Here is a 26,751-nt window from a genome sequence, read left to right as displayed (position 1 = left end):
AATCTTGTGTGTGAGAGCAGCCAAGCAACACCCATAAACGGATGGGTTTGGGATTGATTGGGTTTTAAATCGGAGGCCAAAATGTCCAAGTCAAAGTGCCTAGAGTGAATCCATAATAAGGCTCCTAAACACAAGTGGCTGGATTACTCCCATTACACCAGGAAGAGTTGAGGGAGCTCAGCCTTTCTGGAAGGCAGGCCCCCTTTATCGAAGGACCCATGTGCGCAGGTGCCTGGCTTTGACCTGCCGGGTTTGAAAATAGGAGTTATGTTTAGTTCTTAAAATATTTCCCCTTCCCCCAAAGCAACTGACCCCCAAAATAACCAACACAGCTTCTCATCACTAGCCATCAGGAGCAGGGAAAACCTTGGGCACGACACAGTGAGCTGAACGGTGCTTTCAATGGGAGTGAAAACGCACCTGTACTGTGAAATCACCAGGATGGGAGTGGAGGGGGAGAACAAACTGAGCCTCCTCACCAGCTCCTTTGATTTACCATAGGTTTGAAAAAGGAAGGGCTGCTGCCCCAGAGAAGTGCAAACTTCAAAGCTCTCCCAGCACCCTGCTGTACCTGCAGGCATACTCCACGGTATAGATGGCTCCTTGACTCTGCTCCTCCCAGCTCTGCATGTCAGCCTGAAAGGCAGATCACAGGGAACGCAGAATGAAACTTCTTGTCAGGAAAAGTGAAGGTGCCCCTATGTACTAGACAGACGTACAACCCACATCACACACACAACTAGCACCAATGCAGCCCATTCACTGACACACTACATAAGCATAGGGAACACCTGAAGAAAAGGCCACCTGTGGTCTAGCAGGGAGATATTGCAGTTCAGTGGTTAGAGTAGCAGGTTGGCAGTTCTGCTCCTGGCTGTCTTACTGACACGCTGAGTGATCTTGGGCAAGTCATTTTACCTCTCTAGGCCTCAGTTTCCCTATATGTAAAATGCTGTTTTCCTTCCTTTGTAAAGCGCTATAGCGCTGGTAAGATCACATATCATGGCTTGACTGGAAATGCACTACTCAGCCAATGATAAATACCACACATAGGTCTTAAATTCTGTGTAACATTTAATTCACTGCCATCCACTGCAACATCCGACAGCCAGATGTCGCCTTCCTTGTAGGTTCCCATGTCCCCCTGTCTCACACAGCCTTGAGGTCTCATTGTTTATAGCTGGGAACTGACGGGAGGCAGGCCGAATTCAAAGCTGAGGTTACGGTACACGTTGTGCACATTAAGAAAATGAATCCCACATCACTTCAACCTTTGCCCTCTGCTGCTTTTTGCTGGGAATCACATTCTGAGTCCCTCTCCCATTTTACAGGTTAGCATCGCTGCTGGGGCTTTTTCCGAGAGCTATACTCAGACTAAGAGTGCACTGGTTTTGTTTTTAAAAGGAGCTGCTGCCTGGAGCTAAATACTTTGCACAATCTGGCAAAATTTCTCTTGGCTGTGAATGCGTCCATGACACAGCTGAGAGCCAAGGTGAGGCAGATGAACCAACGAGCTGCTAAAGCGAATGCTACCGATCATCTGGAAGTTCCAAAGCATTCCACGCAGGTGGCACGTCCATTCCAGCTGGTGCGGCTACCATCCGAGCTGACCCAGTCCCCATCAATTCCAACCCAGAGCCCCAAGAGAAAAGCAGACAATCAGCATCTTTCACAATTCAGGAATCTCACAGGAACTGCTCTGGTGAACATTTTTACAGCCTGCTTGCAAACAGACTTTTCCATCCTCCAGTCTGCTAAGAAATCCCAGTGCGCTCGGAGCCAGAGCATAAGTAAAGACTTATACTATTAATAATAATAATGCACATTCCTATAATTCCTTTCATCTCAAGGGCTCAGTAAGTGCTACACAAACTATGCATAGGATCACTTCATGCAAATCTGATAAGCAGCAACTCTGGTGTGGGACATAACAGCACACAGCAACACTATGGAACAGCTAAGAACAGAAAGTGAAAAAAGCAAAGCACAATGAAAAGACAGATGAATTTAGTGAGGGGGGAAGATAGGAATTATCCATGCTTAAATTTGGCCAGAACTTGTAGGCTTAATAGGTAAAATTTACAGAACTAGCTAAGTCATTTAGACACCATTGAAAATTTTACCCAGCAACCTCTTGTCTTTGCAAAAAGTGCCAGGGGATCGTTAATGATCACTAGTGGTCACAATGGCTCTTACCCCAAACCGGCAGCACCGTGTTGCTTAGCACCATTCTGGTACACAGGCTCACTATGGACTCTAAGGGAAAAGTACCCCAGTATATGAATCCCCAACACGGGGAGAAGGCAAAGCTCCAAACCCCTTTGACACTTCTAGCCTATCAGCAGATAGATTAAAGCAAAATCAAGCTAAGCACTTATTTCTGTTCAGAACCTTTCCCCCCAGACTCACAGCACAGCAGGAGGGTTTACCATACCCTCTGGGGCTCTGGAATCTGCTGGCTAAAATGCCCCAGAGTCTGTTCAAAGATGTTACTGATTCCAGAAAAGCCAGTGGTCTTACAGGACTGCAGGTGACCTCCCTGAATGATCTATGGCTAGCAAACCTGGAAGATTTTCAGTGCAAGTACTAACCAGGCTCCACACTGCTCTGCTTAGCTCTGCTCTAGTTACTTGTGAAGCCAACAGAGTAAGAGTAAAAGGTGACAGAGCTGGGCTGGGCTGACACAGTGGCTGAGGTAGAGGGTTAGGGGGATGAACAGAGGAAATTACAAAGCTACAACCCTCCAGAGAGCGGCTTTGCTTTGGCCCCAACATCCCCTAGCACTAGTAGGTTTCCAAGGTTGCCTTGTATCTGAGGCCAGGCCACGTCTGTTCCTAGCTTTCTCACTACTTCCTGGGGCTTTCATGTTCTTAATTAGGAAAAAGAGCCTTTCCAACGTGCTCCTGTCTTTTTAATCTTTTCACAACGTCCTCTCTCAGAATTCCCAGGACATCTCCTTGCATGGGGTTTAACAGCTAAAGCCAGCTAATGATATGCGATAGCACTAATGATGAATTGTGGTCGCTCAGCAGTAAATTAACGAGGAGTTCTACACCCCTGAAAGATCAGGGGAAATCCAAAAAGGCAGCTTTGTGCAGCACAAGAGCAGAGCTTAGCAATGCAGCTCAAACACAGCGAGGCACCCTGGGCCCTGCATCTTGCTGTATCTTATCAGCGAGGTGTTAAGTCTGCCTGGAGAGCTTGAGATGGATGAAGGTTTAAGCTTATTTTTAATCAAATCACTGAAAGTCACAGAGGTGACCTTCTCCCTGCACCAACCTTTCCTCCTAAATCACCCCCAACAGTTTATTCCTATTTAAACTCTCTGGGAATCTCTAAGGCCATATCTCCAGAGAACCATATGACCTGGAACTAGAGGAGACCTATTAAATCCCATCTATACTGGCCAGCAGAGGACAAAGAAGAGCAATCTGACATTCATCTGCTGCCTTCACAGAGGTACTAGGTAAATTATTTTCCTCCCTTTTCAGGCAAAAGTCACTCCTGAGTCAGGACTGGTGGCCAACGCAGGAGAGGGATCAAGCAGAGCATCAAGGCCTCAATTCCTGCTTGTGAATACTTATAGCTGTGACACTAGCATGGGCAGAAATAGGGACAAGGCCCTCTGGGTCACTGAAATCTGGCTAGATGACAGTCTTCTTTCTGTGGGAGGAAAGTGAAAAAAGACAGCTATCTTGGCTAAAAATAGGAGGGACGGCAAGTAGCTACAAACGTGAACTCAAGCAACCTCCAGAAAGGTCACTCAGTTTTGAGGATAATCATGAAGACAACCCCAGCTAGCTGAGGAAGTCAGTAAATTAAAGATTGAGAAGGCTCCCCTCAACGCCCCCCGCTCCCACTGCCTAACAACATTCTATGTGTCTCGAGCATTCACCCTGCTGTCTTTTCCAGTAGGGTTTCAGTGTCCCCCTACCTTTTTTGGCACAAACTGTTCAATGCTGGCACCCAAGCTCTTCCCTCTGCATGGCTTGTCATACAATCTGCTCAGTTTTCTTTTGTTCAGGACACACTCCCTGAAATTGGGCCTATTCTGATTAAATCAAGGTGAGTGACAACTCGGGAATTGTATTACAAACGTGTCCCGCAAACCCTGGTGATGTGACCAGATCAATGTTGTATATAGAGATATGTACATATGTGTAGTGCCTCTGCACACAGAAACATACATAAATAGTTAATAAATAAGTAAATAATAAAGGGCCACAATCCGGGTTAATTTGGAAACTAAGGTTGTAAAGCAAAGGTGAGAAATGAGGACTGACAGTGCATTAGCATACACATGGAGCAGTAATCTATTCACGAGGCATCACTCCTAATGAATCATGACTGGCAGAAAAGGGAGAAAGACACCAGGGCTAGCATTAAAGTGTCAGCACTCCGTGCTTTGGAGGAAAGGGGAAGCGCAGCTGTGGGCTGCGATTCATTAGTGTCCTTTGCCTCTGGTGGGCTCTTTTTACTTGTTTCTCTCCCCATATTTTATGCAGGAAATAAAAACACCTTGCAGCACAGCCAGGGGAAATGAGATTTAAGATCTCCCCTCTCTCCAAACAAGGCAGGTAGCTCATTTTATTTTGTCTCCATGTATGGAATGGAGGGGCTGTCACCCAGTGGTTAGAGCCAAGGGATGGCAGTCAGATTCCTGGGTTCTTCTCTTGGCTCTGCTACTGTCTCAGGGCGTGAACTTGGAAAGGCATGTCACCTCTCCTAGATTCAAGCTGACGCGGGGGAAACACATCGCTCCTAGACAACCTCCAGCCTTCACTGGTCCAGGAAGTAAGGAATCGAAACCCAACACAGTACTCTAGGCTCCCCCCTGGCAGTGCAAAATGCAGTCACTAGAGGGCCAAGGGGTTCTGGTCACTTTGGGTCTACTACTGCCAGCAACTATCTGAAGCAGCTTATTATGTTACATGACTTTGCCCTTCTGAGGATCCTTTCATCCGAAGTTCTCAAAGTGCTGTACAAACATTAATTAGATAAGTCTCACAGCAGCCCTGGAAGTCCAGTCATACCATCTCAATTTTACAGATGTGGAAACTGAGGCACGGAGCAGCAAAGCGACTCTCCCAAGCCACAGAACAATTCAGTAGCAGATCTGATAGAACCCAGGAGCTCTGGCTCCCAACCCCTTTCCTCTAACCATTACACCGTACTCCCATCTTGACTTGATTATCCTGTTCTCTCCCACCTCACAGAGTCAGGAAAAAATGGCCAGGGGTGCTAGTGTCATGGGAAGAAAGGCAGCTTGCACCCTGTTCCTGCCAGCCCTGGACTCCTGACCCAGACTGGCTCTCACCTTGTGCTGGGCGAGTTCCGGAAGTGAGCGCCTGACATGCTCCTGCAGCCGGTACAGTGCCACAGACGGCTCGTTGGCCAGGATGTACATGCTCTCCGTGAATTTGTCTGTAACTAAAATAAGCAAAACAGCTGCATTATTTAAAATGGGAATAAAACGGGGAGAAGGCAGAGCTCCAAACCCCTTTGACACTTCTAGCCTATCAGCAGGTATGCTAAAGCAAACTAAGCACTTATTTCTGTTCAGAACCTTTCCCCCCAGACTCACAGCACAGCATCAGGGTTTACCATACCCTCTGGGGCTCTGGAATCTGCTGGCTCTTCCAGGTTTGCTAGCCACAGATCATTCAGGGAGGTCACCGGCAGTCCTGTAAGACCACTGGCTTTTCTGGGATCAGTAACATCTTTGAACAGACTCTGGGGCATTTTAGCCAAACCAGCAGATTAGCAGAGCCTTAAATTAATCTTAAAGGGGAAAGTTAGCTCTGGTTCCTGTGTGAGCAAGCAGCCTGGGAGCAAATCGGGGTACTGACATCACAGAAATCTAGACTGACCTCGGGTTTGAGGTTCCCTTCCGGCTGCTCACCCAGTTCCATGCATCATGCTTCTTACATCTCAACAGCCCCCATGGGGATCCTAACGGAGTATGCCATGAACACACAGTAGCATGCAGTCAGTGTGACAAACCCATTGTATGGACATGGCTCTGGACCACAGACTGCCCTGCCAGAAAAAGCCCTAGACAGCTAGGGCACAATGGCTTTAAAACCCAGCAAACTGCTTTGAGGCAGGAGGTAAACAAATTCCCTTCCAGCCCAGCTGATGTCTCCATGACCAGCTTTTAAAGCCACTAAATGCTGTTTCTTGAAAGTGCTGCATCACTTTCAAGCTCTCAATCCTGAAGGCTGTGCGTCACACTGTCCCACCACCTCTGTGATCTCCCCCATCCTTCTCCCAATCCTCCTCTCCTTCCATTCCTAGCATTGCACCATCTTTCTCACCACCCCCTGTGCTTGGGGCAAACTGACACCACCCTCTTCCTCATAATAGCACAATACCTTTAGGAAACCTTCCCCTATGGATATCCCCACAATGTTCTTTAGAGAGGCAGTACGGTCTAGTGAGTAGGGCACTGGACCAGGGCTCAGGAGACCTGAAGTCTATTCCCAGCTCTTGACCTACTGTGGGACCCTGGGAAAGTCACATCCCCTCTCTGCATCCACCCCTTTCCCTTCTCACCCTGAATCTGTCTCTTTCTGGAGCACGCTCTCACTATGTGTTTGTACAGCATCTGGCACAATGGGGCCCTGGTCTTGGCGCTAAACACGACCGCAATACAAATAATTGACAACACCTTTCTTGTGATTTAAAAGGTTTTATTTATTGAGCACAGACAGTGTGCCTGACTCCATACACAAAGGGGAGACGTGAACCCTGCCTTCTGGCTCACAAGCTCCATATCCTGTGAATTAGATTGCAAGCTTTTGCGGGGAAGAGAGTGCCTCCTCTTTGTGGGTTTGCAATGCCCCATATCCACCTACAGCCCCTTATAAATCATAGCTATCTGAAACAGAAAGATCAGAGAGGGTTTTCAGGAGTAACCTTTCAATAGTGGATGTAGATTTTTTATTTTATTTTTTTTTAATCACAGCAAAAGTAAGTAGTGGGTATTTTTTGCCATATTTAAATACACTGGTTTATGGCTCAACTAGTCCTGAGCCCACGCATAGCGTGAGCTGGCTGATCTTTTGGAACTGAATACATTTTTTAAAAAAAAAACAAGTTCCTTTTAAGGCAAATAGCTTTGCTTCCCCTGCTCTCAGCTTTTGTTTCATTTGTAAGTGTTCAGTTATTGCAGTGTTTTCTGTTAGCCAACTTTCCAAACTGCTTGAATACAGATGTAGATAAATTCTAAGCTTTGCAAAACACGTTGTAGCCACGTGCCAACTACACGTTCCAAAAAGGACACAGACACCCACTACTCATCTGACGTGCAGATGTGAGGCCATGTTTGTGTTGGGACTCACACAATGTGCTGTGGCAAGGAGGGGAGAGAAAGAGGAAGTAGCATCTATGTGACTGTTATTAAGCACAGATGAACAGACCCTTGGATGGTACGGCCCTGGAATGTGAGATTCAAAAGGGGATTGGACAGTTGTCTGGACAGCAAGAATATCCACGGTTATAATAGTTAATGCTAATAAAAATTCTGGAAGAGATATTAAACCTCAAGCCTCCGATTTAAGCCAATTTCTAATTATTAGAAATCAAGATAAGATATAAGGCAGGCCCGCATCTGCGACTGGGACGTTCTTATATCTTTCTCTGAAGCATCAGACACTGGCCACTGTCACAGACAGGATACTGAACTAGATGGATGCTGGGTCTGATCCAGTCTGGCATTTCCTATGAAATCCCTTTTACTTCCAGACTCACACGTTTGGGGATCTCTGTGGCAAGATGCTTTTACAGACACATTCAATCTCTGGCCTAGAGCTTTTGTTGCACATCCTGCCGCTTCATTTCAGCTGCCTTTGTATATTTCCAAATGCCCACAAAACACCAAAGCCCAGAAGTGTTACTTTTTCAGGTCTTGTCAACACTGGGGTTTTAGTCACCAGTGCAAACCAACAACATAGACATGGTTTATACCAGTGCAAAAAAAGTTGCAGTAGTGCATCTTATCCCAATTTCCAGGTGTCTGCTTCAAACTGGGCTGCAGCAACATCAAGTCATATCTGCACTGGTGCAGCTAAATCAGTAGCCAAAAAACCCCAGGGAGATTCTTTTAACCAAATCCTTCCTCTTGTTTTAATTCACATGCGAAGGCTCTGCCTGCTAACCACAGACCTGCAGCAAGTCAGACAGCCATGGATTTAATACACTGCAAGAGGTCAAGGCAGTCTACTGAAATAAAAAGTCAAAACAAACATTTTAAAATGTATCTTTTTTTAAAAAAAAGCTCTTTAAATGAGCCACAGGAGCAGTCTGTGGAACTCCTCGCTGCAGGACGGTCAGCTTAGGACGGGTCAAAAAAAATAATCAAGATTTATCTGGAGAAGAGACACAAAGTAGCCGTGGTCGGGGGGCAGTTAGGCTATAACTGTCAGCCCCGCACCACCCACCCACGGGGGCCACACAGAAACCCTACAAGTGCACGAACCGCGGGGCTGACCTGGGGCTCCATAACTGCCCTGCCCCAATACGGAGAAGGCCCTATGGCCACCCAGGAGGGCAAGCTGGGGCCCTATACCCCCCTAGGGGGCTGCCCTGGGGCTCTGGAAATACCCTCCCCCATCCCACCTATGGGAGGCCCTACAAGGGCCTTATCCCCCCCCATCGCCGGGCATTTCCTGGGGCCCTCTGACCCGCCCCGTGCCCCGCCCATCACGGCCCCCGCCGGAAGCCGTGGCGCCGCCATTTACCTTTTTTCACCTTGAGCTGCATCTCGGTCTCCTCCATCGCGGGCGGGGGGTAGCAGACGCCGAAGCCAGCCCGGAACCCCAGCCAGGGGCAACTTCCGGCTCCGCGGTGCAGCGCTCGAAACGGCCCCTCCGGCACCCGCGCGACGCCGCGGAGGTTCCGCCTCTTCTCTTGCTCCCTCGCCCGCCCCTGTGTACTGCACATTCCCTAGGCCGCTACCATCTGGGGCCAGTGAGCGACCCCTTCCCTGTGGGACCCTCCCCTCCCAGCTGTGTGGCCCCATAGGGTGTGACTTCCCCACCCCAGCAACCCCCAGCTGCCAGCCCTGCTTCTGTCTGCCAGCCCCAAGAGGTAGGGATTTTCTGTGGCAGGCATAATGGGACAGTGTCTCTGCCCCCGAATGCGCTAGAATTAAATGTGCAGGGTTATCACGACGGCTGTTGTAAATTCCGCCCCTGCTTACCCCTTGGGGGCCCCCACCTGGAAGGAACGCAGATGCTGGGGCAAGCCCACAGCGTTTCCAGGTCCCCTGATTTCATCCGGAGCCTCCTAGTGCTGCTAATGCCAAGTGGTCGGAACTCATGAGTCACGTTCCAAAAAAATCACGAGATTGGTGCAACGGTGCCCTCAGAGCGTGACCCCCTTCCCCGTTGCCATGGACCAGGGCCAAGTGGAAAGGCCCTGGCTGCTACCCCTGGTGATAATAGTATGGGGGTGGAGGGGTTCTTCCCATCGCCCCTGCCCCTACCACTGTCCCCCTTGTATGTGGGGACTTAGTGACTCCCCTGTGCACTGAGGCAGGAGGGGGCAACTGGCGTCACCAGCATTGTACAGAGGGGCGAGTAGGCACCAGTGCTCCACATGACCTTGCTTGTTTGACGGCACTTTACACTGCTGTGACCTGGCTGGCCTGACAAGGTCAAGACTCTTTCAGTCTAAGGAGAGCAGCTGATATGTCTTGCCTCAAGGTGCTTCAATGGCAGACATATGCCCAGGGGCACCATAGGTCACTCGCTGTATATGCACTAAGCAATTCTGCAGGGCCCCGGCCTCTAGGGAGCATTGCATTGTGATCCTGCACCTTGTACATAATGCGCCAAACTCTCTCAGCCTCATAAAGGATTTCTTTGGCCTGTGTTATTTGGTCAGTTGGCTGTACATATGATCCACCGGTGAGAATCCGGACCAGATGGAGTCTTTAGAGAGGGGAAAATTGCTTACGAGTAGTTCTGTTTCTCTGGAGATACTGTCTGGCAGGATTCTCATCCCCCCCAGCATTCCCTCCACCTCTGCCATTTGGATTTTCTTTGAGGAGGGGGTGATGTGTGTGGGGTTCACAGTCTAGGCAATCACGTAATAGGTACTCATTGCCTGATCTGCAATGCTGGTCGCGAGAGAGAGAAAGGGGGTTGTTTATATTCTTGTGGAGTGAGATGCTTGCATGTCTCACACTGGAGGCACGAGACCCAGCAGTGAGAATCCGATGAGATGATCCAAGAAGCAGAATAGCAGAGAAGTAATCTGCCATTACCCACCTTCATTCAATAAGTACATAAAGCTCTGAGATCCCAGGACAGAAAGAAGGTCAACATACCATTATTCCGATTCCCCAGACAGAACACACATGGATTATAACGTGGGGGAGAGGAGGGATTTTCAGTGGAGATTTTAATTAGCAATTGGTAAAGAGATTTTTAACTCAAATGTAGTTTCAGTGCTAACATACAGCTGCAAGAGCAGAACACCTAGGGAGGTGGTAGAATCTCCTTCCTTAGAGGTTTTTAAGGTCAGGCTTGACAAAGCCCTGGCTGGGATGATTTAACTGGGAATTGGTCCTGCTTCGAGCAGGGGGTTGGACTAGATGACCTTCTGGGGTCCCTTCCAACCCTTATATTCTATGATTCTATGATCTACCAAAACGTTAGACAGAAAACTAGACACCTTTGAAAATAAGTGCCTATGAAATATCCTGGGCATTGTATGGGAAGATTTCATCACCCACAGAGAGAGACAAGAAATCACCAATCAGCAGCTCGTCTCCACTAGAATCAGAAGGAAGTGCTCAACATACGTAGGGCATGTACTCTGGAGACCAACACAGACTCCCCAGGAAGCTGTTCACCAACTGGTGTGAGGAAAGGAGGGTGCCCAAAAGAAAGCTTAAGAAGACCCCCTAGCAGGGAGGGCAGAACAGTTGTTCTTAACATCACAGAGCAGCTGGAAGCAGCAGCAAATGACAGAGAGCACTGGCAGGGAGTGGGACTAGTTTTCGCCCTGTGCAGGATGCAATACTAATAAACAAGATCTGGAATCCAGGCACCTTGGCATCTAAAGTAGAACCACACCCGCCCTGTCTCCTGCCCATGCCGCCCTCCCACGCTAGCTGAAGGCCTGGCTTCCTCCAGCACCTGCCGCCATGGGAACCAACAACTGGCACCTCCGGGCAAGAGTGTGTTACAAACAGCAATAATCCAGGTGACAGATTTTAGTGGATCCAGCGAGCCCGGAGAGCGAGGGTTTCAAAGCTAAATTCTGGGTTTGTATCAATCTGGTTTGAGCTCTCCGGGCAGTTTGCACAGACCGCACCAGTTCAAGCATTAATAAGGGCCCATCATCAGCCCAGATTTAGTACTATTTCCACCCCCAGGGAGTCCACAGACCTATCCCGCAAGAACGGGGAAAGCGAGTCTGGCTACTGTCAGTATAAACACCACACACACACACACCCTTGACATCTGTGCATCTCCAGCCGGATGGCAACCCCGCCGTCACCCCTTGCTACGGGGCTGCACGACAAGGTCCGAAAGAGAGGGACTGTCCCTTTAAAGCCAGGCTGCGTGCGAAGCCCTTCCCACACCGGGTCAGCTGATAGGGGTGCCAAGCCGGTGCAGAGCAGCCTTCTCCCCCGCACCCCGGTTTGGCAATGCACGCGCCCCACTCTGCGCTGCTCTCCCCATTGCAGCCCCACCGGAACTCTTAAAGGGCCAGGCGGGCTCCGGCTCTGCACCAGCAGCCGCCGCCGCGGGGCTCAGGTGCATTGTGGGACAACAAAAGTTACTTTCAGTTCGGAGTGAGGAAGGGGAAAGAGGGGGGCCCGGGGGAGCTGCGCTGGCCCGGCCGGGTGCAAGGAGGCGGTGGGTGCCCTCCAGCCGCGGGGGCAGCGCGGGGCTCGGTCTGGGCGCGAGAAGCGGGTAGACAGTGCAGCAGGCGGGGAAGGGTCGCTGGGGGGCGTGGGGAGCGGATGCAAAGAGAGAAGTTGGTGCAGCTCGCCAGGTTGTGGCTTGGGGGCAGGAAGGGGGCGATGCCCATGCTGCCTTCAGCCCCGCTAGGCCCTGCCTTCCCCCTTGCAGTGGGAGGTGCCAACAGGTGCCCACATGCCCAAGGGGACCATACCCATTAGCGGAGTCCTTGCCCTCTGGCAGATGGATTGGCTGCGTGGCCAGGCTTTGCAAGTTACTGCAATGGAGGGTCTGGAGCCAGCAGCTCCCCATGGCCCCAGCCAGCAAGCACTGAGCCAATCTGGGCTGGGAGTCGCCTCCCCAAGGAGCTGGGACCCGCTGACTAGTGTCCTCTGCACGCCTGATGTGGGCCTAAGATGCAGCCTGGGGCTGGCCCAGGGGAGGGGTTAGGATTGGGGTCCAGGCTTTGCACAACTTGGGTGCTTTGCTAGTGAAGTGCCGTTAAACTCAACTGTTGCCACTGGAAGGTTTTTCCTTCCCTTGGCGATTTCTTGTGTTGACCTAGAAGCATTTCTACAGGGGCCTGGGGACGTTAATGTAAACTCTTCCGTGCAAGAGGCCAAAGTGAGTCTGATGGTTGGAGCTGGAAATCCTGAGAGTCCAATTTTTGGGTACTGACTCCTGGGACTTGGGAGTCCCAGGTTCAATTCCTAGTTCTGTCAAAGACTTCCTGTGTGGCATTGGGCAAGTCACTTGGCTTCTCTGTGCCTCAGTTTTCCCATCTGTATAATGGGATGAATTGCATGCCTTTACAGAAGGGGGCGGGGGGACAAACTGCATTTAAAGATGGTGAGGTGCTCACATACTGTAGTAATGGGTGCCATATAAGTATCTCGGAGAGTAACTAGAGAGCCAGGGTGGGTGAGGTCATATCTTTAATTGGACCAACTATAAGACAAGATATGGCCTCCCCCACCTTGTCTCTCTAATATCCTGGGAGCCACACAGCTACCACTACGTGTAGTTAGTAATTGGCATAATAGGACTTCACAAATGAACTCCCGAGTTTCTGAACTACACTGACTTGCTCAAGACTCAGCGCTGAGAGCAAGTGATTTGGCCTGGAGAAGTGCACCAGCGGGTGTGCGGGCACAAATCTCTGATTTTTCCCAACCCTAATCCCCTTTAACCCAGTGCCAGAACTCCTCTTGATTTCAATTGGCTCCGGATTATGCCCACAGACAGGCTCTGCAGAACAGATCCACTTTTAACTGTATTTGCAGCACATACCCTGCAATCTCCAGCTGGGCTCCTGCTTTAATAAGTTATTAGTTACACGGGGAGTTTCACTCTGGTCAAGCTCTTCGGAAGCCCATTCCCTGGTAGGAGTGTGCATACATAGGCCTACGTCCATCTCTGTAAAAGATATTTTGTCTGTTACATAAGGAAATATTAAGGACTGGAAAGTAACAGCAGCTGTATCCGGGGAAGGCGAAAAAACCGTCACCAACCCCTCTGTGGAGGGCTCTGTAAGCAGCAGAAGCACTGCTAAGTGCCTGAAGGAACATAACGATGGAAGATATCCCACCAAGAGATCTGGACAAGGCTGCTGGTGGGGATGAGAACAGCTCAGCGACAGTGCATCTACATTTGTATCCAGGCACTCAGGATGATTCCAATCCAGATCTTGACCAAGGCCTTGCTGCACAAACTGGTTAGTTCCTTGGGGTTGGTAGGGTGGGAATTGGCTGGGAGGAATGAATCCAGAAGCTGGTAGTCACTGGGCACCATGAGTGGGAGATAAACCCAGCAGCGGAGGAAAATCCCTCACTGTGTTCTTAGGAGAGAAGAAGAGGGAGTGAAGGAAGAATTTTGTCTGGAAGTCTCCATGCCACTTTATTAACCCATCCCTTTACATACTTCCTGGGCTTATAAAGCCCACCCCAGGGGGACTCTGGCCAGCAGCTGTGAACTAAACCCACTTCTAGAATTCAAATAACAGAGGAACAAATTGATAGTAAGTGGTGCCTTCGTACAAGCAGTGCACAAATAACACCCAAAGGACCCTCCGCCTCTGGCACAGCTGTTCCACAAAGGTACAAGTGAGAAGCAGCAGCAAAGTCTACCGTGGTTGGAGCAGGAGCGTGGGGGTCAGGACATCTGGGTTATGTTATTAGAGGAGTGAACATAGGACTGGGAACTCGAAGCTCCTGAATTCTAATCGTAGCTCTGTGCAGCCTTGACCAAGTCACTCAGGTCAAAGGTAGCAAAAGTGGTCATGGATTTGTGAATGTCACAGTTTGTGGGTTTTTGTTTGAGACCCCTCAGGCCTGGCATTTACCTGTGCAGCCTTCATTGACTTCTAAGGGAGTGGCACTGATGGAAAACACAGGCCCCAGTATCTCAAGCTGGGCACCCAAAAGCCAACAGCTACTTTTGAAGATTTGGGCCTTAAACTCCAGTCTGGTTCCTCTCTGTAAAACAGGGAGGAAGATGTATTTATTCCCTAAGGGCTAGCTAGTAAACGTGTAGTGCTTGGAAAATGGGTGCTGTGTAATCTTGGTCATTGCATTATGTTATATACTATCAGTCCCTTTTTGGGAAACATCACTAGCCCAGATTCTGTTCTTCAACAAGAAAACTCTCCCTCCCATTCTCAACCAGTGTTTAACTTTTTTTTTTTTTTTAAACAAAGCAGGTGTTTCCCTGAAGCACTCGACCACCCTGACAAACAGACAGAGAGGCAACGAGGTCTCTGCCCTCCCAGCAACCCTCGACAGTGAGTATTGCAGTCTTCAAGATCTCAAACTCAGAGGCACAACGTCTGCTGTGAAAGGCAGTGATCCAAGACTCCGTAGTCTTGGCATTTCTTTGGTGTTCAGCAAATAACTGTGAATCCCACTAACAAAAGGTGTGTCTTGTCCCCCTGTAGGGGCAGGGCCACATAGAAGATAATAGCTTTCTAGTGCTGCCAGTTACTCCATTAGCTCACAGAGTAGAGGACAATGCTGTGAATCCAAAGATCATGGATTTTTTTGGGTGGTATGTTTATTTTTCCAAGTTTTCCTTTTTTAAAGACCTTAGGAAATTGCATTAAAATATGGTAAATAAACATTCAGGTTAGAAATTCAAGCTTTCAGAAGTTAGGAAGTGCCTGCTGTGTGCATGTGCATTATGACACAGTATTTAATTACGTGATCACATGCTATTTTTAACATAGAAACCCTGCCTCATGCAGTGCTCAGGATGGCTGTTGCTAAGCAAATGAGCAGCTATTCAATATTCTGCTTTCTTCTCGCTGTTCGGTGTGTGGCCCCAGGCCTTATTTACTGCACACTATTCTAACCCTGCTCTGAATACAGAATAATAATTTCCTCATGGGCTTTTCTGCAATATTACCTGCAGTTCTGTTTACTATGGTATTGGAGTGTTTTACAAACCTTAATGAATTGGGCTTCATAACACCCCTGTGAGCTGAGGGGTTTGTTGTTACCGTATTACAGGCGGGGAACTGAAGCAGAGAGAGAATAAGATCCAATAATTGTGGGTGCCCAATCTGAAATGGCTAGGGCTGATTTTTCAGAGTCCTTAGCATTAAAGAACATTTCAGACATTCAAAGAACTGCACCCATTGACTTCAATTGGAGCTGTGAGGGTTCCGCTCTTCGGTGTGACAGACCCCAGGGGCTCAGAGTGGGCTCCCAGGAAACGAGGCGGGCACAATCAGTGGCCACCTGTGTAAAGTCTGATGTAAGTGACTTATCCAGCATCACACGGGAACTCTGTGGCAGAGGTGGTGGTAGAATCCAGTTCTCCAGGGCTGCATTCAACCGCCTGAACCATGAGACCCTGCACGCTCTTCCTGCAGTCCCCTGCCTCCTTCACTGCCCACTTGCCAGCTTCTGCAACAAATGAGACAGGGGCCTTGCAGACAACAGCCTCCTCTGCACAACCCAAGTACATCCAGCCTGTGCAGTGAATAAGGCCGGGGGCCTGTGGAAAAAATACCCCGGGAATCACAGCTGTTTGCTAACAGCAAAGGAACATTGAGAGCCAGGGAACTTCCATGGTCTAGAGGGGAATGTGCTGTAATGGACACAAAGCCTTCTGCCTCTGTCCCGTCCAGCTTGTCCCTGTCCCCTCTTCGCCCTCCTCCCCCCCCCCCCCCCCCCGCAGTCCAGTCTCCTCGTCTAGCCAGTCTAGTCTTCCCCCTTGGACTCCTCGTGCCTCCCTGCCCCCTCAACACCTGCGTCCATCTCTCAGGCTAGGTGGCTGCCTCACAATATGGTTACCTCTGATATCACAATGGTCTAGGACTCCTGCTTTGGCATGGACACATGCTTTACTGTGGCTGAACATCCGTGCTGCCCCCAGTGTCTTCTGTAAAGTCAGAATGGCTGAGAACTTCCTGGGTGATAACAAACCGCGAGCCCCACGGACGATTGACCCTGCGATATTCCGAACACAGAGTCCTCCGTCACGCTTGTAGCTGCTTCCCTCGCTTCACGCTGAGTAGGCCTCACAGTGACCATCCCAGAATCCTGCGGGATAGATTTTTGTGCTATCTGCCCCTTGATGGTGAAATCTCCCCCAGGTGGAGCTAACCCCGGTTCTGCTCTGCAACATGTCACCACTTCAACTCTTTTTTTTTTTTTTTGAAATGAGGCAGGTACATCGCTGAAGCACTCGACCACCCTGACAAACAGACAGAGAGGCAACGAGATTTCTGCCCTCCCGGCAACCCTCGACAGTGAGTATCCCAGGGCTGCAAGATCACACACTCAGAGGTGCCGCTTCCAACGGGAAAGACGCTTGTGTGCTAAGGCCAGTGTCTCTCAACCTTTTTTGATACCAGGGACCAGCTTGCTGCCTTCCTAAACTGTGTCAGGGAGATCTCGGGGACTGGCACCGGTCCAAAGACCGGTCACTGAGAAACACCGCGCTAGGCTGTCCCCTCAGCCCTGTGGGGGAGCTTTGAGTTTTTCAGCCAGGGCAGAGGAGAGAGAAGCTTTGGCGGCTAAGATACCAGTAGATGTCCACTCTTCCTCCTTGTTCTCCTGCAAGTCACATGGGGAACTACCAGTGTTTCCACAATGGGGTATTAATCGGGGCATCCAGCAGAACACTGTCCTTGCATTTCCTTCTTACAGTGAAATTGTTCCCAGAGCATTTTTACTGTGTCCCATTTGTTTTAATTATATGTCAGCGCTCCTCGCCTGCACTAGTTAACAATTAGCAAGGTAGTTTTAAAACAACTAGCCTGGTAAGTGATGGTAGGAAAAAAGAGCCATTTCCCCATGTTTTTATAGCTCCCCAGTAGCTGTGAACGTCGTTGTAAATCTTTCAGACAAGATCGGGTCTGATATTTTATTGTATTTGTGTTGTTTGTATTTGCCTCTTATTAATGGGCCACTCCGCTAGTTAAAGATTAGGTTGAACAGATAAATTTTTAAAAACAACATGTTTATAAAACTGAAATGTCAACATAGAAATGTTTGTATGAAACTAAAAAACAAAAATCCATGATTGTTTTTGTTCAGAGGTGAACATCCCTGCGGTTTCTGCACCCCAGCCATTGCAGGGTAGAGCTAGTACAGAGGGACGTGAATGCAAAACTAGCTAAAGACAATCAGTTTGGGGCAAATTGTGCAAATTGATGCCAAGCAGCAGCACTGGTGGTAAAAGGCCAGGCCTCAGTCCTGCGGACATTTAGACACGTGTGTAACTAATATGCATGAATAGTTGCAGTGACTCAGTGGGAAGTTACACATGGGGGCATTGGCATCTGCAGCACGTGGCCCTACAATGGGATCTCAGAATTATTTTTGTTGTGATGGCCGGGAGTAGAGCTATTAATAAGTAAAGGGTTTTTTTGTTGTTGTTGTTGTTTTTTTAAAGATGTGATCTTTATCCCAATAATGTGTATTATAAGATCCCCTGTTTCAGTGAGAGCAAGTTTTCTGAGCAGGATTAGTGAGGAGAAAAAAAACCCCAACTCCTAATTCATCCATTTTGGCTCAGTTGATTCTACCTCACGCTCCCACCAGAGCACAGAATGTGAAGCCATAATGCAACATCCTGCTTAGGACAGCTATGATCTTGCATAGGCTGTACCACGTACTTACCTGTATCTCCAAACAGCAAATACTAAGCAGTCAGGGGAACATGTAATTCTAAGATTTTGTTTCCTTTCCAACACTAGCTTTGTCCATCCACCAGTTGGCGGCTCAGGGTGAACTCAGTCAGCTGAAAGAGTATCTCAGAAAAGGTGTGTGCATCAAACTGCAAGTCTGTCTCTCAGTCTCCTTCCCCCACTTTATCCTGGTTTTTAGGGACAATTTAAGTTTTTGATGTAGAACTTTAATGGCTGCACAGAGTCCTAAGCACGTACCTGGCTGGCTCTCCCCCATTGCTTCAAGAGGCCTCTCCTGGAGTAGTGACGCGTGAGACACGCTATAGCACATCAATCACAAGGGAGCTGCCTTGTGAAGTTTGACTCTGAGTGAGAGGCTAGAGACATGGCAAATGGTCAGACTGCCAAAGGAGGCCACAGCGGGAGCTGCAAGGTCAGAGCCTCTCCCCAGCTCCAGCCCTCCCTTTGTGTTTATTGCACTGAATACCTGGTGTGAGAATTTAGCAGGAAAAAACCCCAGGTGCCATCACAGGTTTTTCTCAAGGGAGGCTCGTTCTAACTGGAAGCCAAGCCCAGTTCACAGAACCCCGGACTCCTCTGGTTGGAGCATCAGCGGGGTAGTATTCTTCTCCCCCACTGATAACGACCCATCTTCCAAGTAGCCAGTAGATAGCCTTGCACAGAGGCAGGCTAAGGGGAGGCTGAGATTAACCCCTTCTTCCCCAGGGATCAGGTAGTGCTCCCATACATTGTAGCACCAATTCTTCTCTAAAATTCATTTTGTATTTTCCCTTCATTATCTTCTTGCTTCTCAATTTGTTTTCCTTCCCCCATATCCCTCCTGGAGCCTTGTTGTTCTCTTCCTTCCTGGGGCCAGGCTCTGAGCCAGTGTTCCAGGCCCAAGAGAGCACTAGACAGAGTGGTACATGATCGAACTGGGAAACGCCTCTCTCTTTGGAAGCACTGAATTTTTTTAAGGACACAAATGCTCCCCTTAGCAGTGGGGGACAGGTGACATGTGGCCTGAGCATAGGAGTGGCAGCCAGGAACCCCTCTGACCTCTTCTCCTGCTCTTGAGCAAGTCACTCTGCTGGTCCGTGCCTCAGTTTCCCCATGTGCGAAATGCAGCTAATGCTACTGAACCACATCCGGGGGTGGAGAGGAATATTCTTATGACTGCAAAGCCCTCTGGAAGGCCGAGTTCTTGTAACCACGGGAGCAAATGGTGGATGGTACATATGTACAAGGCTCTGTGTTCTTGTCTGTTCAGGGGAGAACTTGGTGAACAAACCTGACGAGAGAGGCTTCACTCCTCTGATCTGGGCCTCTGCCTTCGGGGAGATTGAAACAGTCCGTCATCTGCTAGACCGGGTAAGAGCCCAGCGCCAGCCTGGGGGGTTGTATTGGCCGGTGGTTGGGCAAAGATGCCCCTCTGGATTTCTCCCAAAATTGAGTGCCCTGCGCTGACCTCTCCTGGCCACAAAGCACAGCGTGTAGATGCGCCTGGCAACCGCTGGGTGTAGTCAGCCATGTTTTGATGGAACAAAGCAAAGTGCTTTCCCTTGCTCTCCCCCACCCGCTCTGGGTGGAAGGGGCCACCTCTGTTGTACTTAACCCTGGAAAGCTGGTAACAAAACTTGCTCCTACACTTTGAGCACCCATCTCCCCCCCCCCCCCCCCAACACCTCTTCCCGTTGCGGTAGTTATGGTATCAATCTGACAGCAAGATCATTGTAGCTGAAAAGCCTCTGCCGACCCCAGGGCAATTCAGACAGACAGACGGCTGGCCAGGCAGCCGGCCATGCCATCTCCCTCTCAGGTCTTCACAGAAGGGTGGTTTTTACTGATGGATTTATCAGCTGATTTTTTTCCAGGGGAACAAAACGGATAGAAAAACAATTTTGCCAGGTTAACGTAACCTCTGTTATCTGAGAGTTCTGCTCAGGCCATCTGTGGGCTAAGTCAGGAGCGTAAAGAGCCTTATCTTGTGACTCGCAATAGCTGTTTGTAATTAAAGATCTGCATATTGGTAATTTGAGATCCGCCTTATCACTGGGCTGCATAATCCACCAGTATTTTTACGTTTAATAAACTCCGTGCTGCATTGTCCTTGGGCTGCACCCCCATGTGATTGGGGCGTTTAGAAATTTGTCAGTTACGTTCCTGAAGCAGTGGAGGGTTTATTGTTAGCTTTTGGATAAAGCAAAATTCCTTGCTGCATGGGGCGTTTAATCCAGGGGGAAACTGCCACCCCAGAAGTTGGTTGATAAATTGGAGAGGGTTCAGAGAAGAGCCACAAGAATGGTTAAAGGATTAGAAAACCTGCCTGATAGTGACAGACTCCAGGAGCTCAATGTATTTATTTTAACAAAAAGAAGGTTAAGAAGTGACTTGATCACAGTCTAAGTATCTACCCCGGAAACAAATACAGTAAAAGCTGTTTTATTCAGCATGTTGGAGGAATGGGCGGTGCTGATAAGTGAAAAGTCCCGGTTAACTAAGAGGGAGGGAGTTTGGGTGTGGGGCAGTGGGTTAGGGCATGGGAGGGGGTGGGAATTTGGGTGAGGGATGGGGCTTGGGGTAGGGGGTTGGGGCATAGGAGGGGTCTCAGGGTGCTGGATCCGTGGGGCGCTCACCTTGGGCGGCTCCCTGCAAGCGGCGACCTGTCCCGGCTGCTCCTAGGCGGAGGTGCGGCAGGCAGGTCTGCATGCTGCCTCCACCCGCAGGTGCCACCCCCGCAGCTCCCATTGGCCGCAGTTCCTGGCCAATGGGAGCTGCTGAGCCAGCACTTGGGGCAGAGCCGCCTGCCACACCTCCGCCTAGCGGCAGCCGGGACACACCATTGCTTGCGGGGAGCTGCCCAAGGTAAGCGCACCCCGGATCCAACACCCTAACCCCGCACCTCCTCCTGCACTCCAAACCCCTCATGGCCGTTCCTCTGCCTAGGAGCAGCAGGGACATGTCGCTGTTTCCAGGGAGTCATGTGGAGCCAGGCAGGGAGCCTGTCGGCTCCGCACCAACTGGGACTATAAACCAGACTTTCTATGGAGATTAGAAATGCCGGTTTATAGAGCTTTCCGGTTGGTACAGGGCTGGATAACACCGCTTTTATTGTATTTCATAATGGGCTCTTTAATGGAGCAGAGAAAGGTCAAACACCATCCAGTGGCTGGAAGTAGAAGCTAGACAAATTCAGACTGGAAATCAGGCATACATTTTTGACAGGGAGGGTAATTAACCATTGGAACAACTTACTGAGGTCGTGATGGGTTCTCTGGTACGGACATGTTTTCAGTCAAGATTGGGTGTTTTTCTAAAAGATCTGCTCTCGGAATTATTTTGGAGACGTTCTCTGACCCATGCTGTCCAGGAGCTCAGACTAGGTGATCATGGTGGTCCTTCGGGCCTTGGAATTTATGAATCTACGAATGACCTATACTATAGGGAGAAGGTCTCGGTAGCTGCGTGGGGCTTTTCCAATATCCAGTTTCTTTAAGTGGGATGGGAAGCCCTCGTCGTTTCTGCCCTACAGAAAAGAATCCGGCATGCTGGGAAGCAATGCCCAGACAGTTCAGTCTGATCTCAGAGTTCAAACAACACACCTGTGAATTGGAGCCACCCAGGTGAGCGGATAAGCCTGGGCATGCGCGTGCTGGCGAAGTGGCACATCACGCAGTGGAAACCGTGAGCAAACAGAGTGTTGACCATCCCAGTGCCCTTGTGTGTGACCTGCTTTCTTCTGCATTGCTGGTTTACCCCTTGTCCTGTTCCCAGGGCGCTGACCCCCATGTACTGGCAAAGGAGCGGGAGAGCGCTTTGTCGCTGGCCAGCACCGGAGGATACACTGACATCGTGATCATGCTGCTGGAAAGAGACGTAGATATCAATATATATGACTGGGTAAATGCACTGTTGCTTATTGCCAGTATCACTCTCTGTAACAGCCATCCTGGGCTTTTGCTGTTGCTAAAGGTTGGCTTTAAAAAAAATCTATATACTGCTTATGACTGAGGTTAAAGAAATTAATTTTAAAAAGAAACACCATTGCCAAGCTGGGGAGAAATTCATTGGCCCCTATCAAGCCTGTTGGTCAGTTTTCAGTTAAGATTCCACACAGGACAGTAGTGTCTTGAATGCCCCCTGCAGGGACCAGCCAAAATCATTTGGCTGGTGGAGAGAGTTCTTTAAAGACATGAACTGCCCGTCCTGGGGAACTTGGGGAGACTTTAAAGTGGCCTCTTCAGACAGGCAATTGCTCATTCTCTGGGGAGGTTTTACAAACTACAAGCCAAAGCATTTAGAAATAAAATGACTTTTAAAGTAAACTTCTAATCCACCTAAAGCTCCAGAGAATGCAGAGCCTTGAAAAATCAAAACCAAAGCTCCAGCCAGCCCAGCGAGTCACAACCAAGAGACGTGGCCCAAGGGCAGGCCTGGTATGCCTCTGAGATCTCACCCCCTCAGATAGAGCTCCCCGCTCAGCCTGAAGAGCAGCAGAATCGAGTGCTTCGTTTACACAGTTCTTCTGGTGCGACTTGCTCGGGGCGCTGGTATGGCGGGTGGGTGGTGGGAGCTGGCTGGCCAGCTGAGCCCACCCCACAGCTGCTGCCGCATGACACCCTGTGAAACTTCGAGTTCTGAAGGTATCTGAGTGTTTGGTGTCCAGGTGAAATTCGGGGCGCGTGCTCAGGGCTGCCTTCTCCTGTCTCCCTGCAGAACGGAGGCACCCCGTTGCTGTATGCTGTGCGTGGCAACCATGTGAAGTGTGTCGAGGCTTTACTAGGTAATGAGACAGACTTTCACGTGCTGGTTTTTAAGTAACTGTTCACTGCTAACTCTGCCTGGAAGTGCTAACCTGGGGCAGCTGACGTGGGGAGAGGCATGGAGTTATTTGGGTATCAGAAGGTGATGTGGATCCCTGGACAAATAGTAACACATGACAGATGGGCCAAAGCCAGAGCTCCTGAGATCCAAAGCTGCAGCAGCTTTCCATTGCTTGCTCCTTGTCCTGGGTCTCTGCATGGAATGGCCAAGATAGGCAAAGCCTGGGTGTCACTCGCCAAGTCATTCAGCCCTGGCATCTAAACTCCGAGCATATACAATGGTCCTGCTGTTTCCCCGGAGTGGTCGCCCAGCCCCATCCGGGGCAGATCAAAGCATCCAGGCCGGCCCTAGAGCCCGTTGCCCACTAGAGTTGTCTGTGTAGAGAGGGATCAACCCCTGAGCACGTGCTCCTGTCTGCTTTCAGCTCGCGGTGCTGATCTGACAACGGAAGCGGACTCTGGCTACACCCCCATGGATCTGGCTGTGGCATTGGGACACAAGAAAGGCAAGTGTCCTGCCCTTCGGACTGTCTAGAATGGGGGGGTTGGAACTGAACCCTGCTCTGCTCCAGTGCAGTTCCTCAGTGCTGAGTGGCACCCGGGGCGTTCCCTAATCTGCACGGACACAGGCTCGTCCCACTTTGCTGCTTGCTGAATTTGGCCCAGAAAATCAGATTCTCTAGAGAGGGCGTTAACGGGACACAGCTCACACCCAGCTGCTCACAGGGGCCAAGCCAGGGAGGGGTGGGGTGCTGTAAGTGGTCAGCCAAACAGAAACAAGTCTAAATTGCCAACTTCCAAGGGGATACTGGAAACCGAACCCCAGTGGTTGCTGCCATATAAGCTGGCCGCACTCCAGCCGTGCCTGTTTGAAACTTTACTGGTGTCTCTTCTCTTTGTGCCCATTAGTTCAACAGGTTATTGAGAACCACATCCTCAAGCTGTTTCAGACCAAGAAACCGGAGTGACGCTGGCTCGCGCTCCCTGGCTGAAGGAACCAGGGCTTTGCTCTCTTGGTCAGCTCTCCGGATGCTGCATGGGAACAAGGTGGCCAGACGCGCTGTCTCTTTCCAAGGGCTGACGCTCCTGCAGCAGATCTGGCCGAGCTGGCGTGGAGGGAGCTTTAGAAGCTGGGCTGAGAGGAAATCCCTGATGAGGAGCTATTTACTCTCCAGGCCGGGCGTAAAGGAGAAGCGTCCCACACACAGTGAGACACTGAATTGTCCAGGTAGCTGCATTTCTGCTGCAAACAAGACTGCAAGCCGCCTCCCTCTGCCCCCTCTGTGTGTGTAGTAAATGTTGCCTAAAGCAGCCCTGCCTGAATGCAGTAGCCGCGGGGTGGGGGTTGTGCTGGGAACTGGGGCTTGCCCAGCGAAATGCTCTTGGGGATGCTGCCTGTTCCTCAGATGGGGCGAGGATGAACCATGCCGCCTTCGAAAGGGAGGCCACAAAGTCTGCCCTGCTGGAGCAGCCCTCTTCCCCCGGCCCACGCCCCAGCCAGTGACCATGCTTCTTGCAGTGGCTTAGGGAGAGTTCAGGTCAGGGCACAGCATGCTGATCACACTGCATCCAGCTCTGGTGGAAGCAGGTTGGGGGGGAGACTGCTCAACAATTCCCTACCTCCCTGGGCGAAACTCTGTTAGCTGCTCTAACCAGAGCCCCCGCCCACCTTGCTGTTCATACCAGCCTTGTAGGGCTCGAAAACAACTCCCTGCTGCACTTACCATCACGCTCAGCGTGGACAGAACAGGCAGCAGCCCTGGGAGTCCTGTCCCACTAGCAGCCCCGGCGGGCTAGGGGCTTCCCTCCCCCATGGTGCTTGGGGAGAAATACAGCTACACCCAGCAACTGTTCTTCACGCAGGTTCCTCCCTGGCAGCTGTTGTATCTTTGGAGGAGAGAAACATGCTGCTTGTATCTTCGGACCTTGCAGCATCAGCTGGGAGGCAGCTAATTAGTTACAAGTGGGGCTGCAAATCCCCTTAAAGGGCCAGTCGTCCCCCCATGACACTGATTGAGGTTTATGCCCTTGACATGTTAGTAGATGGTTAGATCACACACACACCCCCAGCCCTCGCCAAGGCTGCATGTGTGTCAAATCTCACCTCTTTGAAGGGCCAGTTATCCGCTCTAGTTCAACTGTGATTAAAACAAGGCGTCCCTGTGTGATCCCAGGGAAGCCCTGAGTCGCTGTTCTGTCCTGGCCTGCATGGCAGCCCCGGTGAGCAAGCCACCATCTCTCCTTCCGGCAGCTGCTGCGTCGGACCGCTGGGACCAGTGCACGCGCTGCTGGACCGTTGGCCACCCCATGCACGTTGCAGGAAGCGTTAGCCATGGTTTCGGCCTGGCCCCCTCCAGCGACCAAGCAGCATCTTCGCAGCATTGTTCAGAGCTTCCCCTGGGAGCAGACTTCCTTCCCCCCGCAGCTTCTTCCCGGACACGATCAAAACATGCTCCCAGCCCCCCACACTGAGGGTCCTTTCCTGTTCATCACCTGCAACCCCCCCACCTGTCCCTGCCACCACCACCCCCCACTTCCACCCCTTTCTGCATTCCTATTTTAGCTTCCCCCATCAAACACCATCCTCTTGACTCTTCCCCACCAGCTGTCTTCCTTTTTCCATTCGTCCCTTTCAGTGCTGGGGTCAGAGGTACCTCCCTCTTTAGTTCTCAGTGCAGGCCCTCTAGGGCTCCCTCTGCAGACAGCTCCATGCCGCCTCCATCCGTCCAGTTGGCTCATCTCTGCGCACAGCTCTGTCTGCTCATCGACAGCATCCGGCCACCAGCGTTGAAGTCCACATGGTCCAAGCTGAGCTCCCGCATTTTCTCCTTCGGTGTCCATTGCTGCGAGGAAACCTCCCCCAGTCCATCTGCCTTCTCCCAGGCCCAGAACCAGGGCATCATCTGCACCAGCCCCTGCATCACATAAGTGGCATGAGACCGTTGAAGGTGCTGTAGCCGCATCAATAGGTAGCCATGGCCTGGTCCATGCTTGTGTGCAACGCCACCCTCTGCCAGCTGCAGTTGAAGCCAGGACTTCAGTTAGAAGAAAAACCACCTGACTTATATGCAAAGCCATTAGCTTTGAACCCAAAGAAACGTAACTTGTATTAGACAGGAAAGCTTCTTGCACATAACTAGCACACTGCCTCACTTAACCAAGGGACTACAGTGTTGAATAATGGCAAAACCAAATGAACCAGAACCCGGCTAATCTACCTGGTTGTGGTGGCTTGTTTATCGCTTTTCCTGCAAGTGCTGAAGTTACACGATGAGGCTTTGGGGAGAGCGGCTTTGGAGAAATGGGATTTTCGTCGTGTTTAAAAACAAAATAACAGAAACGACCCATTTCAGAGAGAGAACCGGAGAGTGTCCTAAGTGGGAACGGGTTGGCTTAGGGTGATTGGTATAAATGGGTTTCGATTAGAAATGAGCTCTAAGGGAATCTGGCCTCTGTGATGGGGGCTGGGCTCAGTACCAGAATCAGGACCCCGCCCCCCCCCGAAAGAAAAAAAAAAACCCAACGGGGGAATCTTCTGCTACTTACACTCATTGTTGCTCGGGCCCTTTACCAAACAGCACAGAGGCTGCATGCAGATGGGCTGAGGTACTGCAGGCATTCAGCAGATCGTGCATTGCCCCAATGCTGACACAGGACGCTCTGGGGCAGGCAGCCTTGATCGTTGGGCTCAGTGGCATTGTTTCCCCCATATGCCATTCCCCACGAGTAAAAGGCCTGGAGAGAGTTGAATGGTGGCTGATTGTGTTTTTATGGAGGTACTCATGATATTTTGGACAACTGGGCACAGGCCCTCTGGTAAATTTACTGCTAGTCTTATCTCGCCCCCTGCAGAGACGAGGGCAGCTAGCCCCATTCT

At 50.4% G+C, this 26,751-nt stretch overlaps 2 protein-coding genes across 12 annotated transcripts in view; one reads left to right on the top strand and one right to left on the bottom strand.

The window, feature by feature from the left end:
- LOC125627009 (BLOC-1-related complex subunit 8) overlaps positions 1–8,860 on the bottom strand; it is an 80,484-nt gene extending 71,624 nt beyond the window's left edge. For all 5 annotated transcript variants that reach the window (XR_012666098.1, XM_048830680.1, XM_048830681.1 and 2 more), the window contains exons 1-3: positions 8,742–8,860; positions 5,318–5,430; positions 572–636 (exon numbers count right to left, since the gene is read on the bottom strand). Coding sequence is in view for 4 of the 5 variants with exons in the window: in XM_048830680.1 (XP_048686637.1) it covers positions 572–636; positions 5,318–5,430; positions 8,742–8,778 (215 nt within the window). In the remaining variant the exon portion in view is untranslated. The remainder of the gene's footprint in view (positions 1–571; positions 637–5,317; positions 5,431–8,741) is intronic.
- A 2,736-nt stretch (positions 8,861–11,596) lies between these two features.
- Positions 11,597–26,624, top strand: RFXANK (regulatory factor X associated ankyrin containing protein). Of its 7 annotated transcripts, none has more exons than XR_012666041.1 (11): positions 11,597–11,771; positions 13,365–13,632; positions 14,614–14,697; positions 16,588–16,668; positions 18,121–18,186; positions 19,322–19,422; positions 21,826–21,951; positions 22,768–22,834; positions 23,300–23,380; positions 23,784–24,102; positions 25,511–26,624. XR_012666041.1 is itself a non-coding variant. In XM_075123137.1 (11 exons), exons 3-11 carry the CDS (start codon positions 13,491–13,493, stop codon positions 23,840–23,842), a joined length of 807 nt encoding a protein of 268 aa, XP_074979238.1. In that variant the 5' UTR covers positions 11,597–11,771; positions 12,498–12,589; positions 13,365–13,490; the 3' UTR covers positions 23,843–24,185. The 7 variants fall into 7 exon arrangements, 5 of the variants coding, with proteins under 5 accessions (XP_074979238.1, XP_074979239.1, XP_048686905.2 ...); XR_012666040.1 differs by having other exon boundaries at positions 25,126–26,624; XM_075123137.1 differs by lacking the exon at positions 25,511–26,624 and adding an exon at positions 12,498–12,589 and having other exon boundaries at positions 23,784–24,185.
- The last annotated feature ends 127 nt before the right edge of the window (positions 26,625–26,751 follow it).

The sequence above is a fragment of the Caretta caretta genome, chromosome 25 (genome assembly GCF_965140235.1).
Source record: "Caretta caretta isolate rCarCar2 chromosome 25, rCarCar1.hap1, whole genome shotgun sequence".
Lineage (NCBI taxonomy): Eukaryota > Metazoa > Chordata > Testudines > Cheloniidae > Caretta > Caretta caretta.
The sequence above is the reverse complement of the archived record's forward strand: the minus strand, read 5'-3'. Positions and strand labels throughout refer to the sequence as shown.